This window comes from Liolophura sinensis, chromosome 12 (assembly GCF_032854445.1).
Source record: "Liolophura sinensis isolate JHLJ2023 chromosome 12, CUHK_Ljap_v2, whole genome shotgun sequence".
In the NCBI taxonomy this organism is placed as follows: Eukaryota; Metazoa; Mollusca; class Polyplacophora; order Chitonida; family Chitonidae; genus Liolophura; species Liolophura sinensis.
This window is the reverse complement of record NC_088306.1, coordinates 2,898,918-2,914,391: the sequence shown is the minus strand read 5'-3', so window position 1 is coordinate 2,914,391 and position 15,474 is coordinate 2,898,918. Positions and strand designations below refer to the sequence as shown.

At 40.4% G+C, this 15,474-nt stretch overlaps 1 protein-coding gene across 1 annotated transcript; it reads right to left on the bottom strand.

Annotated features, from left to right (window-relative positions):
• Window positions 1-1,499: 1,499 nt before the first annotated feature.
• LOC135479363 (mucin-2-like) lies at window positions 1,500-14,515 on the bottom strand. Its single transcript, XM_064759187.1, has 6 exons — window positions 14,429-14,515; window positions 12,572-12,674; window positions 11,729-11,914; window positions 10,786-10,879; window positions 8,560-9,324; window positions 1,500-7,642 (listed from the first exon to the last, which is right to left on the bottom strand). Exons 2-6 carry the CDS (start codon window positions 12,669-12,671, stop codon window positions 3,439-3,441), a joined length of 5,349 nt encoding a protein of 1,782 aa, XP_064615257.1. The 5' UTR covers window positions 12,672-12,674; window positions 14,429-14,515; the 3' UTR covers window positions 1,500-3,438.
• Between the last annotated feature and the right edge of the window lie 959 nt (window positions 14,516-15,474).

Genomic DNA, 15,474 nt, shown 5'->3' with positions numbered 1-15,474 from the left:
CAAATTCAACAGTTAAAGATATATTGCGGTTTCCAGCTTCTTTTCAGGTCTAGATCTTACATACCGGAAGAAAGAGACGAGCTTTTGGATGACGCACAGGAAAGTAACTGCCAAACCGTGCGCCATAGCTTTGAACTGCGGATCTTTTTTTAAGCAAACCAACACACAACACCGCTTATTCCTTCTAATAACTTGGACCAAAATTTCAAATCTTTATAGCCTCCTAACATTTCATGTCAGTTATACATGCACTCTGTCCTCGCTCGCTGTCAAAACTGACTTAAGCCCAAGGAAACCAGATGGGACACTAGAATGGGGTGATTGCACACCATGTGTCGAGCAACCTGAAATGTACGCACTTAACCAGGTGCGGTAATCGCAAAGGCCTGACACGGGCAAGACCCTGTGGTGCTCTTCAACTCTGGGCGCATTGTATATGATATCTGGTAGTGTGGGGTTCAAACCCGGCTGATTATTTTTCCTTTTTGTCATGCCTTTTCTCCATGTTGTCTGTTTTTGTAAATATTGTTAGAGTTTGTATATGCAGGTTGAATTTGTTTAATTCTCCACTGCCATGCACTTCGGCAGTTAAATCGAACTATTCGTCATTATGTGTGTTAGCTAATTTGTTTAATTTGTTTTTTTTTATTTACTTGGTGTTTTACGCCGTATTCAAGAATATTTCACTTATAAGAGGGCAGTCAGCATCATGGTGGGAGGAAACCAGGCAGAGCGCGGTGCGATGTCCACGGCCATCAGCAGGTTTCTGACAGACAACGTTCCCACGTACCGCCGGAGAGGAAGCCAGCAAGAGTTGGACTTAAGCTGTACTCGACCACATTAATGAGAGGCTCTGGGGTCATAGTGCCGCGCAGGCACGCTAACTACCTCGGCCACGGAGGCCCCGCGGCAGCTTCAATTTAGGAGTTTAGTGGGGGTACTCTTGTCGGGAATCTTGTCAAGAAGTGCGGTGGATTCCTGTGCTGTTTCCTTCAACCATACAACACATAATTGTTGTCATGACGTAACACGACGGTAATGCACCAATCAAACAGACATATCCAAAAGTGATCAGTTAATTCTTGTATGCTTGCAAGAAACCACTTATAGGACCGATCGTAAAAAGGTGAGGTCAAAAGGTGGGATTGAACCTTGTTCATCTGGATGCAGAATAAAATGCACAACACATCATTCTTTTAGTTTACATATTTTTATTTATTTAAAACAGTTCGTACACAAAACATATATAATATTCTATAGAAATATACATTTTAAATATAATTAAAAACAATACGAAAATATATATTTATAGATATAAGTTATGCGTCACTTTGAAAAATTGCAAACATCCTAATGTCATATTGCATATTCTGATATACATCAGAACGGCATATTGTGTACATTCTATTGGCATATTGCATATATCACAACATCTGAGTGGCTTCGTAAAAAATAGAATTTGCTGTAAATACACATAAATTCCTCAACATTGCTCTTTAGGAGCTTATATAAAAACAATGTATCGCGCCTTGCACACACAGCGCGTTCGATAATCGACCGAATCAAGAAAGACACTAAAAGACTTTGAGAATATCGCAAGAAACCGATACTGAATGACAGATAAGATGTTAAACAACAATTATAAAAAAATCAACGTTTCCACTGAAATGCACGGTATATGGTTGAGTAAAACAACGAGTTATCAAGTCGCCCTGATAGAGAGCGATTGTGGTATAGTAAGGCCAACAGCTGTGGGCCACCTACGATATGTTAAAGTGGAAAACAACAATATTTATATAAGAAAAAATAATAATAAAGAAAGAAAAATAGAAAAAAAAGTCATGGTGTAAATCAATGATATAAAACAGGAGTGTTACCATTCGCACATGGATTCTATCACTTTGGTTTTAGAATAAATACCACGTATCAGCCTGGTATGTCAGTCACTCGATCCCCGTTACGTGCTGGCTCTCCTGGTTGCACGAGCAATACCACCGTCACGTGAGATGATGTGAATAGTTACACGTGTTGGCGTACCAATGTATCCGCAGCTGTTGGTGAGTTTTATTGGATCCGTATAATGTGTTGGTGTGCTAGGCACTGGATCCGCACAATGTGTTGTTGTGCCAGGTATTGGATCCGTATAATGTGTTGGTGTGCTAGGCATTGGATCCGTATTATGTGTTGGTGTGCTAGGCATTGGATCCCTATAATGTGTTGGTGTGCTGGGCATTGGATCCCTATAATGTATTGGTGTGCTAGGCATTGGATCCGTATAATGTGTTGGCGTGCTAGGCAATGAATCCGTATAATGTTTTGGCGTGCTAGGCATTGAATCCGTACCACGTTTTGGTGTGCCAGGCATTGGAATCGTACCACGTTTTGCATTGGATCCGTATAATGTATTGGTGTGTTAGGCATTGAATCCGTACCAACATATTGGTGTACTAGGCACCCGTAACATTTGTTGGTACAATGGACCCGGGATCTGTACCACGTGTTGGTGTACAAGTTATATGATCACGTTATATGATCACGTATTGTTGTACGTATTGTTGTCGTAGGAGCCGTGACACATGTTGGCGTACAACGTGTAGTAAAATATTATACAGTAACCTAGGTGATAGAGGTTGAGTTTGAGTCTTAAAAACGTTACAACGCCTGAAGTTTGGATCCTTAATTGTCCCATCTGATGTGTGTTTTGTAAACAAAAAGAAAAAATAATTAAAAAGAAGAAAAAAAAAGTATGGCATTGATCATGAAAACTAAGCCATGTTTTGGTATGTCTGGGTGTATAAGTATACACTTTGATGTATAAGGTGGCTGTATGCAGTTTCTGAATGTTGTAGCATTTAGACAATCTGCGATAGTTTCTTACGAATGTTATGGGCAGGAAATGCCTCAGAGAGCCAACGGGGTACCCCAAGAGAAAGTTTGGGAAGAGCCCAAGGGAAGTTAAACCCTGATTTAATGTTCGAGATATTTTAAATTCTATATTGCTAAATATCTAATAAAAATATGGTATTATTATAGAACATTTTTTAATTATTATAATATTTTATATAAAATAGTAGCATTAAAAATACACACAAAAGTATAGAGAGCATATAAACCATCACCTGTACAATAAAATAAAACCACACACTTTGTACACCTGTAAACATGGACTTTTGTCCTTACCGTGAATATCTTGTTTCTGTTCTCGTTGGATTCGAACATTAGCGTCGGCTTTAAAAATGAAGCAACTTGCATCACAGCAAAGTCTGGCAAATATCCTCGGTAAAAATATTTCTGCAAACTCAGATTCGACACATTTCTTTTTTGAGAAGTTCTGCAGCCAATCAGAATGTTATATGTATGTTGTAAAACCGAGGTCGAATTAATCCAGATGATAAAAGGTAACTCATCCATCAAACATTCCAAATTGTTCAAAGCAATTCAATTTCTAGCTTTTCTGTTAAGCTCGTCTCCGTTTTCAAACTCTGCATTGCATTGCCTTTCTAACTCGAGAAACTCTTCGTCTTCTAGGTCTGGTTCATATTTGCCTGCTGACTCTGCCTCAAATTGGTCCTTTGACTCTGGATCAAACTGGACTCTCCTTCTGTTCAGAACAGTCCAGCTCTCAAGGCCCATGGGGACGAGCCTTCGAGGCGCCATTAAACGATAGAAGAAGCGATCAAGATTTTGGCACAAGGGCGGGTAGTAGTCTGGATGGTTGTTAGCTTCAAACATGGCGTCCATTTCTCGAAAGTCCATCCGCTCACACAATGTCTTCAGAATCCCCCTAGCTGGTTTAATAGGACAAGGCTTATCGGGATCCAAGGCCGGACTCACCACACGGATTCGCCGTCTGCTGTTTTCAGGGGGCGGGGTACTTGGTGGTTTCGGGCATAGTAACAGCTTGGTGGGTGATTTTGCCTGAACCGGTGATTTTGGCTGAACCGGTTGTTTTGACTGAGCTGGTTGTTTTGGCTGTACCGGTGGCTCTGGTGGAATGGGTGATTTTGGCTGAACGGGATGCTTTGGCAGAACCGGTACTTTTGGCTGAACCGGTGGTTCTGACTGAACTGTTGATTTTGGCTGAATCGGTGATTTTGGTTGAACCGGTGATTTCGGCTGAAGCGGTGGTTTTGGTAGAATCGGTGGTTTGGGCTCAATTGGTGGTTTTGGCAGAACGGGTGTTGGTTGAGCTGTTGGTTTAGGTTGGACGGCTGGCTTTGGTTTAGCTGCTGTTTTAGGTTGAACCGGTGGCCTAAGATGAACTGGTCGTTTTGGTTTAACCGCTGGTTTAGTCGGTGGCTGAACAGTTGAAATTACCTTGTGAGTCTGCTTAGCCTTAAACACTCTCTTTTCTGGGGGTAGGGGACGAAACATTTCCACAAATTCCCGCAGACTTGTGGTTCGCATGGGTGGCATCAGAACAGGTCCAGTTATCGATGCTGACGGTCCATTTTTACCTGAGTAAATGTTGTTTGACGCGCTTTGACTTGTTATGGGTTGTTTGCGTGGAATTGGAAGTTTCGGGCTGGCTGTAGTGGCACTGTCAGGAATACGTGTCAAAGAGGCGTTAGTTAAACAGACAGTATTTGTGGTCTGATTTACCCGGCCGTCTGACTCTGAGGTGTTCTGAGACGGTTTTATGATCACTGGGAGTTTCGACCCATTCCGTCTGGCAACATCTCTGATATTAGGATTATCTGCTGATTGAGCGTCAGTTGATGCAGCCACACATTTCGATGCCCGTGAATCCCCCCGACTCGTGCTGGACAGAATAATAGGAACTGGGAGTTTGGAACCGTTCCGCTTGGCAATATCACGGATGTCAGATCTGCGTGCCAAGCAACTTTTACCTGATGCAGGTGCATTTGATTCACTCGGACTCGTGGTGGACAGCATAATGGAAACCGGGAGTTTGGAGACGTGTCGTTCGGTAATATCACGGATTTCAGGTCTGGGTGCCAAGCAACATTTACTTGATGTAGATGAAGCCGAAGAATTACTTTGAATCTTGATGGGAACTGGGCTCCTCGTGGGAAGTTTTGATCCGTTCTGCCTGGCAATACTGTGGATGTTAGTTTTAGTTGCCGGGTCAGCGACACTTTTAGAAGCAGAGGAATTTTTCGGAGCTGCAGCAGACTGGGTCTGGGATTGTCCTTTTGTTGCTTTTACGGTAACTGGTAGTTTCGACACATCTCCTTTGGCAGTAGACATTCCGCTATTATCAGGTAAAGAAGGAGCGTTATTTGATGCAACATTTTTTATTGATAAATTGCTGTGAATTTTCATAGACTTCAGTTCAGATGTGCTGTGGATTTGCTTTATAGGAATCGGTAGTCTGGACCCATTGGCTCTTGCTATAGCCCTAATATCAGGTCTTGGTGCTGGAGGGGGATCATCAGGTTTTTTCATTGATGCACATAAATCCCGTTTCCTAAAAGCTGAGAGAACAGGCTGTCCTACAATTGTCGTTATCTTAGAGTAACGCGTCGAGTTACCGAAACGAGATGCCGCGGCATTTGTGCAAGTGGAAGACTTGCCTTGACTTGCCTTACAGTGTGGCTTGGATGGCTTTGAGCGAGCTGTTGGTTTTACTGCACTGAATTTCGCACTTGTCCTGATGACAGGGTTTAGAGCTGATAGAGCGTCTTTCGATATAGACGTACCCGTTAAAGCCAGTGACCTGACAGCAACTGGAAGTTTGGAGCCGTTTTGTCTTGCCACAGCTCTGATATCAAGCCTTCGTACCGCTTTTATGTCTTTTGCTCCAGTCTCATTTGTTGACGCCGGCCGGTGTTTGCATCCTGGGGCATCCGGTAGATTTGACATTAACACAGTTGTCATTACTCCGGGGTTAATTCCCAGGTCTTCGTCTTTTGATGTGGCAGGATTTGTCGAGTTAGAAGAATTGTTCTGACTCGTCGTTGACTTCACTGTGCTCTCATTCTGGCCCGGTTTCAATAGAACTGAAGGTTTCGATCCTTTCTGTCCAGCCGTAATCTTGACATCTGAGGTATTTGTCGAACAAATGTCATCTGAGGCATCAGCCGTTGAGAAGGTAGACGAATTACCCCAACCTGAAATCGACTGCCGTTGCGATTCGCTTTCAAGCAGCTTTGTGGGAAGCGGAATTTTCGATCCGTTCTGTCTAGCTATCAATCTGATGTCAGGTTTAGGTGGCTTCAAACTGTCTTTTTGTTTTGTTTTTCGAATTTTAGTTTTAGGCTGAACTGGTCTTTGGCTGTTAACGGTGGAGAAAGAGGAACAGCCTGTGGCTGCAAAAAACTGCGTCTTCACTCGAAGTTTAGCTTTTCCATAGCCGGTAGAAGGAATGTCCTTGTAGAGGTTGGAACGCAGGCTGACTCGTCGGATAGACTTTTGAGGAAGATTTGTCACTTGAGCCGGATGTCTGCCGTTTGTTGACATAGAAGATGTGGGCTGCCTTATAGACGCCAGTTGAGATGTACTCTGTGTTGACTTTATGGGAATTGGCAGTTTTGATCCATTAAGCCTAGCCATGGTCCTGATGTCTGAGGTAGGTGCCTTCGACGCAACGGCAGTTGTGGAAGAAGTATCCTTTGATGCAATAGCAGTTTCCGATGACGTGGAGGATGTCGTGGGTAGGATGGACGCGGATAACTTCACAGGAATTGGGAGTCTGGATCCATTGAGTCTGGCCACCGTCCTGATATCAACTTTGGGTGGTGGTGGAGGATCTTTCTGCAGGGTTTGACATGTTTGTCCTCTAACAGATGGTGCTATATTGTTTCTGGTGGACACAAACGAGTGGCTTGTCTGCATGATACATGTTGGCTTTGGTTTTGTCTTACATCTCCCATAGCCACTGGAGGCAACTTTGTTGTAGCGATTGTTATGTATAAGCCTGGGTCGAGGAGACGGCATAGGAACTCTTATCCTTCTGGGCACTGGCTGCGGGCAAGTCTCATTGGATGTCGCTAGCGTGACACTCTTCTTGGTTGTGGCTTGGGTGACAGTCTCCTTGGCGGGCACTTCGGTGACATTCTCCTTTGCTGCTACTTGGGCGCCAGCCTCCTTGAAAGTGGCTCGGGCGATAGTCCCCTTGAATGTCGGATGGTTTGGGGTTCCCTTGGCTGTCGCTTGGATGACGTTCTCCTTGACTGTGCCTGGACTAAACCACTGATCAACCATTGTGCATAACCTGCCATATGCTTTGTGCAATCTTCTGATCAAATCGTGAATCTCTGGAGAAATATCTGATCTCTGTGATCCTGTGACATTAACTTTTGCAAACTGATAAGGCAGTGGTATGCGAGATTGTTTGAAGCCTCCACCGCAGGGTTTAGGCGCTGGATTCTGCCAAGCATGGCCTTTGATGGGCCTAGGAAGGTAACACGGATGAGGTAAGTCTATAATTGGTCTCACGTTGAGCTCGGAGTATCCGTCTATCTTCGCTAGCCTTTGAAGCAGGTTGTAGCCGTCATCAAGGACAGGTCTATCTGTCTCTGGAATCAACATGGAATAATCCTTGTAGTCTGGTTTAATGACGTATATTACCTCAAACACACGCCATTCCAGGTCCTCCATTTCATAAGTCAGCATGTTAAGGTCCATGTCATGTAGCCAGTCCAGCGATTCGGGCTTCGGTAGGATCTCCTTCGCGTTTCTGGATGAAGAACAACATGTTATGGGCATGGTTAGAATCAACTGAAAGAACATGCGGCAAGCAACCAGACATGCATGATAGAGTTCCTTGTTTAGAGGACAACAATGACAGAAAAGAGAAGAGACTGTTTACTATGTGACTTCCACAGATAACAATTTTAACATACAGAAAAAGGACAAGACAATGATGATTTTGGCAGACTAAACACAGAGGCAATTTTAAACTTTGACTGAAAGGAAAAGAGATAGTTCACTTCTACAGAGACAACATCAGGCCCATTTGAAAATGAGGAATCTAAGCATCGAGTCCACCCTTAAGCTGTAAAGGGACGTTGCAATTCGATAGTTACAAGACTCGTTTCCAAAAACACCATAAACCACAAGTTTCCAAAAGAAGTTTTAAGAAATAATGTATAAATTGTAACTAAAGCTGGTAATATGTAACCGAGAAACAGTGGATAGTTTTCAATGATGGAGGGTAGACAGTGAGTTGATATTGAATTCTAGCAACGACATCGAATTAAATTTTCAAGCTCGTTACCAGTAAACAATTTTCAGGTGGGATGAATATTGATACCTCAGTCAAGCTTTGGTTGCCAGTGTTCGTAAAGGCATCATGTTGACGTAATAACCATGAATGCTAAAGCTCTTGATGCCGCAGTTGCGTGGAATCAGATTCAGCTATAACACACGGAGATTCATGTATAATTTGAGCATTGACATGAATGATTAGAATGAACCTGAGTTAAAATAGTAACGTCGCTATTTTGCTTCAAGTCACTTGGCCATGGTCTTTTTCTGGATCATAGAATGAAGCAAGTTGTAAGTTTGTAAAATAGAAAGATTAAAACAAAAACATATAAGTTGATATAGCAACAGGTGTGTGTCAGAACTGAACAATTTAATAGAATAGCTTACTTTTTGGGATCCTCTGTAGCTGTTTTTTCTTTCTTCTTAGATCTCCCATAGCCACTTGAGGCAACTTTGTTGTAGCGATTGTTATGTATAAGTCTGGGTCGAGGAGACGGCAGAGGAACTCTTATTCTTCTGGGCGCTGGCTTAGGGCAAGCCTCCTTTGTTGACATTGGGGTTGCAGTCTCCATGGCTGCCGTTTGGGGTAGTGTCTCCTTGGCGGTCGGATGGGTGTGAGTACCTTTTGCTTTTGCTCGCTTGACATACTCCTTGACTGTGCCTGGGCTAAACCATTGATCAACCATTGTGCACAATTTAGCGTAAGCTTTGTGTAATCTTCTGATCAAATTGTGAATCTCTGGAGGAATATGTGATCTCTCCATGACGTTTCCTTTCGCAAATGGCAGTGGTATGCGTGATTGTTTGAAGCTTCCAACACAGTTGGGTTTAGGCGCTGGATGCTCCCACAGATGACCTTTGATGGGCCTAGGAAGGTAACATGGACGGGGCAAGTCTGTGATTGGTCTCACGTTGAGTTGGGAGTATCCGTCTATCTTGGTTAACCGTCGCAGCAGTTTGTAGCTGTTATCAAGAATAGATCTATCTGTCTCTGGGATCAGCATGGCGTAGTCCTTGTAGTCAGGTTTAATAATGTAAACTACCTCAAACACACGCCATTCCAAATCCTCCATTTCATACACCAACATGTTTAGGTCGGTGTCCAGTAACCAATCCAGTGACTCAGACTTTGATAGGATCTTCTTTGCATGTCTGGAGGAATGAGAACAACAGGTTATAGGCAATTTTAGAATCAAATGAAAAAAGAACTTGAAAGTAAGAAAACATACATTCTGAAACAGTTCATTGTTGACAATTTCTTCAGCTTGTGGAGAACCTCGCGAGTTTGTGTAGGGAACGAGAAGATAACGGGAAAAAGGACATGGTAATGCTGATTTCCACAAAAGAAACATACTTTTAATTTTCAGTGTCGGGCGCAATGTTGACTACCACAGACAAAAAATAGAAACAATTTCTGCATCGGAAGGAAGGAATGGGCATCTCACTTCGACAGTCAAACATAGAAGAATATCAACACTATGGCGACGGACTGGGTAGTGTTGACTTCCACAGAAAAAAACAACTTTAGCATCGTGAGAAAGGACAAGACAATGTTCGCTCAAAAGACAAAACATAAAAAATAACTTCAGCATCGGGAGGAAGAAGTGGGCGATGTTAACTTCCACAGAACAAAAAATAATTCCAGCATCAAGAAGAAAGACGGGGCAATGTTGACTTCCAAAGATAAGACATAAAAAAATTCATCATAGGGAGAAAGAACAAGGTAATGTTGGCTTACATATACAAAGTATGAAAACCATTTCAGCATGCACAGGTGGGACTAAGCAATGTTAACTACCACAGACAAAACATAAATAACAATTTCAGCATCAAGACCAAGGACTAGGGAATGTTAATTTCCACAGAAAAAACTGATAATTTCAGCATGACTAGGAAGAATAAGACATTGTTGACTTCCATAAACAAAATATAAAAACAATTTCAAGATGTCAAGACACCAGTCAATACATGTCGTTGTCAAGTGACCATATGTCTTGTTATGTGTGACAAGGTAGCAGTCAACACGTCGCTGTCATGCGGCCATATGTCTTGTTATGTGTGACAAGGTAGCAGTCAACACGTCGCTGTCATGCGGCCATGTCTTGTTATGTGACAAGATACCAGTCAATACATGTCGTTGTCAAGTGACCATATGTCTTGTTATGTGTGACAAGATACCAGTCAATACATGTCGCTGTCAAGTGACCATATGTCTTGTTATGTGTGACAAGATACCAGTCAATACATGTCGCTGTCAAGTGACCATATGTCTTGTTATGTGTGACAAGGATTGTTAGATTCAGGAACTTTTGTAGTCCTTGATTTGATTTCGTTAGAAGAATTAACGAATTATTGAATTAGCCAATCACTTTTATAGCACATAAAGCATCAAAATGCTACGTCCAATTACAAAGCATCATTTAATTCTTTTTTTTATAAATTTAAAAATTTTCAGGTATTTGTTTTTTTGTTGAAATCAGGATGCTGTATCCAACCATGATAAGATACTATTCAACTTCCGTAGCCGCTTATTGAATCATACAACGAACTATGTCACGTTTATACCACAATACACAAATAGAAAGGATTGCAGATGTGATAATGAGTACTTACAGATCGAGATCCTCTGCCGTTTCTATCCGTTTTAACAAACTAAGTTCAGACAGATCTTGGCGTCTTTGCTCTATTTTCCTTTTCACATGTTCACCTGAAGCAGACGAAGTCATATCATTCCAAGTACTGTCGAACCCAACCAGAAACTTCACATTTAGTTTACAGGAGAAATCCACAGTACAAGTTTGCTATAGCTTTTGTTATAGAACATTATTACCAAAATGATCCCTTTGAGACCATAACTGTATGTCAAACAAAAGCCTCTGTATCTCAGAAGAGAAAAAATCAGCCGGACGACTTTACTCAGTCAGGCCGGTAAACTGCCATGGTCGTCAAACTGATATGAAGTAATGCCGTAACTACCCGAATCTGTTTACAGGGGTACGAAAGAGTAATCAAGAGTGTACGTTGTAGGTTGGATCCTACAAGTACGTGCGGTTCGTATCATTTCAGAAGATTAGTTTCGTCCTTTTCTTGAACACAGCGTAAAACACCAATCAAATAAATCAATAGATTTTGGCCTTACTAGTGGTGGTATGTATTGTATGTATCACTTTATGTTCGGAAAGATGCACCAAAAAAAAGACTTGTGTGGCAATCTAACACAACTTCTGTTGTTTCATTCAACACAAAAATGTGATACCCCAACACAACGTGTGTTAAATAAATTAAACATTTCAGATGTTTTCTATTTACATGGTTAAATGTGAAAATAAAATATGCCTTTAAGTTTTTAATATTAAGAGGTCGACACGAAGTTTCACGAAACTGTCATATTATTAAGAACACCCAGATTTCATGGCAACTTTCAGGAGGCGTTAACTGAGTTAATCAATACTGAACATTATTTAAGGTTACCAAGATGACCACATGCATTTAACGAACGGCACGATCGCTTTGTGAAATTTAAAATCTGTCTAAAGTCTTCTAGAAATCAACTTACTGAACACTGGTTGAGACCCGGAACTGCTGGAAGTTGAGCCGCTTTCTTCATCTTTCGAGGAGGCCTTGCTGGTTGAACTGTTACAGACCAATGATTCGCCGTCATAGACTGAATCATCCTGGTAGATGTGACTGGCAGAACCCGTCACGTACATTCTGTTTCCCAAATATTGAGGGGGCGACGTATCTGAAAATTAGCCATCCTATGTGTGAGCAGAAACCTGATATATATATATATATATAAAGGCTCTCTCATCACACAAATTGTACGAGTGTTCATAAATTTATTGCTGGTAATTGTCAAAATAAAAATGAAAATCAAAGAAAAGAAAGAACGCTCCTAGGCTTTTTGCGCCTTAAAGTAAATTACTGAAATAAATTGATAAGAGACCGCATTTCACTGGTCATAGGTATAACGATTTGCCAAGTTTGGCACTGTCTTCACTGCTCTGCGTTTACTCTATATGTTGTAAGTCTTTCATTATATTCCAAGCAACATGCAGAGGGCAATAAGTTCACTTTTAGGCTCTCAGAAAATAAAATTAAAACAAATTCATAGTTTTCATAGGATAATTAAGAGAATTAAAATACCAGCGTATAATGCATTTATACATGCATGAATGTATATCTTTATGTATATATATGTGTGTATGTATTTAAGTTATTTATTAAAGAATTACTCAAGATTTTTTTTAAGAAATGTTTTTGACTTTATTACTTGTCATTTGAAGTCTCGTTTTCGGTAAACAAAAATTCAGTACAATGATATTTTAGAATTATACAGCTGAAACAGATGCCTTTCCCTTTAACATATATAGTTGTATTAACAGTGATTCCTGCATACCTGGGCAAATCGTCGCTGGTGGGGATTTAGGGGGATAACCCCGGGTCCCTGCGCTCTCTATTGGAGGGAGGGAGAAACGGTTGTGGCTTCTCCAAGCCATCGTCTGCAGAGATAAAAATGCAGAATTTCGAAAATAAAATCAGTCGCTGATTGGGAACTACCATAAAACTATCTTTAGACTATCAATACCTTTTATACCAAATCATAGTGTGAAAATTACTTGTAAATGTGTGTGCGGTTCATACACATGGATATAGGTAATCTTTTTGAACATTTTGAATTTATTAGGCAATATTCTCCATATTTTAGGGTTTTTATGCTGTACTTTGGGCATCTCTTAAAGGGTATTTCAAAAGGTCCTTGTATTTGACACTACCTACCTTACATTAAATAAAAACTATCGTATAATTTCCCAGATGCACCTCATTTCACCGTGAAAGTATCTTTAATTTTAGATAATCCCGGCAGTGTCATAAATTACCTTAAAAATATCTTCGAGAAACCCAGTTCCATCTTAGGTTAATATAAAACTATATTAAAATAGCCTTTTATATTTTAGATTGCCATAAAACCATCTTATTTATGATAGACGAGTTATAGCTTAGACTGTTTTAAAATTAAACCAGATCTTGATTTACATCGTCGGATATCTATAAGAAACTAAATATATCTCAATATATGATAGTTCATCTATAAACTATGAAGATTTATTGGCTGTGGGTGGTTGCCCTTCTGCTGGATGAAAGAACGCAGCGAGCTCGAGCTGGAGTCGAACATGAGACCTCATTTATCAGGAATAAAGTGATATTTGAAAAACCAACAGTTTATAGATACGAAAGCTTTTAAAAATTGCCTATGAGAGCCTTAAAACTTGCGATCAAAGAATACGGCAACCCAAAAATACGATTACCCCCAAATGAGGTCCCCAACCCCTAAAACGATTATCCCAAAATCTAGAGTAATATTATCCCAAAACCTGCAGAACAAAAACCTAGAGAAAAATATTTCATAAGTCAATACGACGATTCCAAAGCTACTGTAAAATACCCCCAAAACTTGAATCGAACGAAGCAGGATTATAGGGACTTCTAACATGTTTTTTTTTTGTTTTTTATAAAATACTTAATATTTAAAAGAATAAAGGCCTAGTACTGTTGTAACAGAAACCAACATCATGCCTGGAAATAAGCAGCACGGCGAGGAAAACGAAGTATTTTTACTGGGGCTAAATGTTCAGTACAGGACAAAACTGTCATGTATAATGACTAAATAAAATTGTAATGTAACTTTTTTAATTATGTCAATATCTAGAAAATTTGCCATCATGTCCTGTATCAACTTAGACATTATTTTCAAGCTTGTAAACAATGTAGTGAATTAAACTTTCACCCTTTGTGTTAAATGATAAATTCTCAATACAAGTTGGCTCTTTTCACCCTCTTTTGGTGTGTAACGCCTTCACGTTTGAGAAAAATGAGGGAAATCATGCTGACTAGCTTAATTCTTGGCAAAACTGCTGTGTAATTTATAAGGTTGTATCTTTTCAAAACATTAATAGCTGGAAAATTTGCCATTATGCCCCGCCACAACTTAACCATTATTTCCAAGCCTGTATCATCGACACATCGAATTAAAATTTTACCCTTTATTGCCTATGGTGTTCAGTGATTGATCATGATTACATGGACTATTTCATTCCTCTCTGAATAGCCATAATTTGGCAGACAAAAATTATGGCGACTGGTCTGATTCCACGTGAAGTGACTCTCGCATGATTTAGTACATGTACAAGAGCGACAGACAAATTACACAATCAACTAAATCAAAGACAAACATCTATCTAAAAAAAAACTGTACCTCTCTTATGGTTTCTTCTAAGCCCGTATCTTCCGAGAAGAAAGATCTGTGAGTGCTACGTTAGCATGAACGTCTGTACAATGTCGCTCTATTGCGAAAATGTTCAGCAGAAAGATCTCTGTTGTTCACGTCACGTGTTTGTGACGTATCGAACTGCGTCACACAGTTATGACGTACACGATTTGACAAGCAAACAAATGTACTGACATACGGCCTCTAACGTCATAATGGACAGCATGCATCACACTAGTCTCAAAGATGACGAAAAGACTTCGGCAAACTTTTTGGCCAGCATACGTTTCTTTCGTGATTTAGAAATGATAAGGACATATGTACATTTCAGGTTGAAAAATGACACCAATTCCCTGTCTTCTGGTCGTTTTCATGCAAGATATCTATAAGATACGTACATATATATATATATATATATATATATATATATATATATATATATATATTACAAGCTTGATTACAACATAGGCTAAGGTCATAATTCTGATGGATGTTAGTATGCAAGCCTATGCTTACCGTGCAAGTGATACATACTGCATGCTATTTTCATCTCTATGTTTTATGATATAAACCTTTCGGTAGCGTTCATTATTTAACGAAGAAAAAATACTGACAAGCATAAGTACAACTCACGTGGCTGCTTTTAGGAAATCTGTAATCGGTGAAATAACGATCTGTCAACTTCGCTGTGTTAACATAAACGTCTGTCAACTATGGATGTCGTGCAATGACTGTGCAGTCTAGTCAGAAGTGACGTCATTCTTTTGTGACGTATTCCATCGACGTGCACGTCCTGGTCAAAAAGGTTATTATCTCCCTTCGAAGAGTTGTCGTTCGTAGATTTCTGCCACTTGCGGAGAGTAAACTGTAACAAAATGGCGTCGGAAGTTGATGTTGACAAATTATCAGTTCGAGAACTAAAGGATTTTCTACAAGAGAGGAAAGAGACGGGAATTGATCGAACGCGTTAAATGCGTATGTAAACTGGGACCGAGAACTCTATGTGAGATCCAAGTTGAGGACAACACAGATGA

Bases quoted from the DNA above. Each gene is read 5' to 3' on its own strand.
- LOC135479363 (XM_064759187.1), bottom strand. From the start codon at position 12,671: ATGGCTTGGAGAAGCCACAACCGTTTCTCCCTCCCTCCAATAGAGAGC. The intron at 10,880-11,728 runs GTAAGTTGATTT...CGTCTGCTTCAG, and splicing joins CGGGTCTCAACCAGTGTTCA to GTGAACATGTGAAAAGGAAA. The intron at 9,325-10,785 runs GTAAGTACTCAT...TCATTCCTCCAG, and splicing joins ACGGCAGAGGATCTCGATCT to ACATGCAAAGAAGATCCTAT.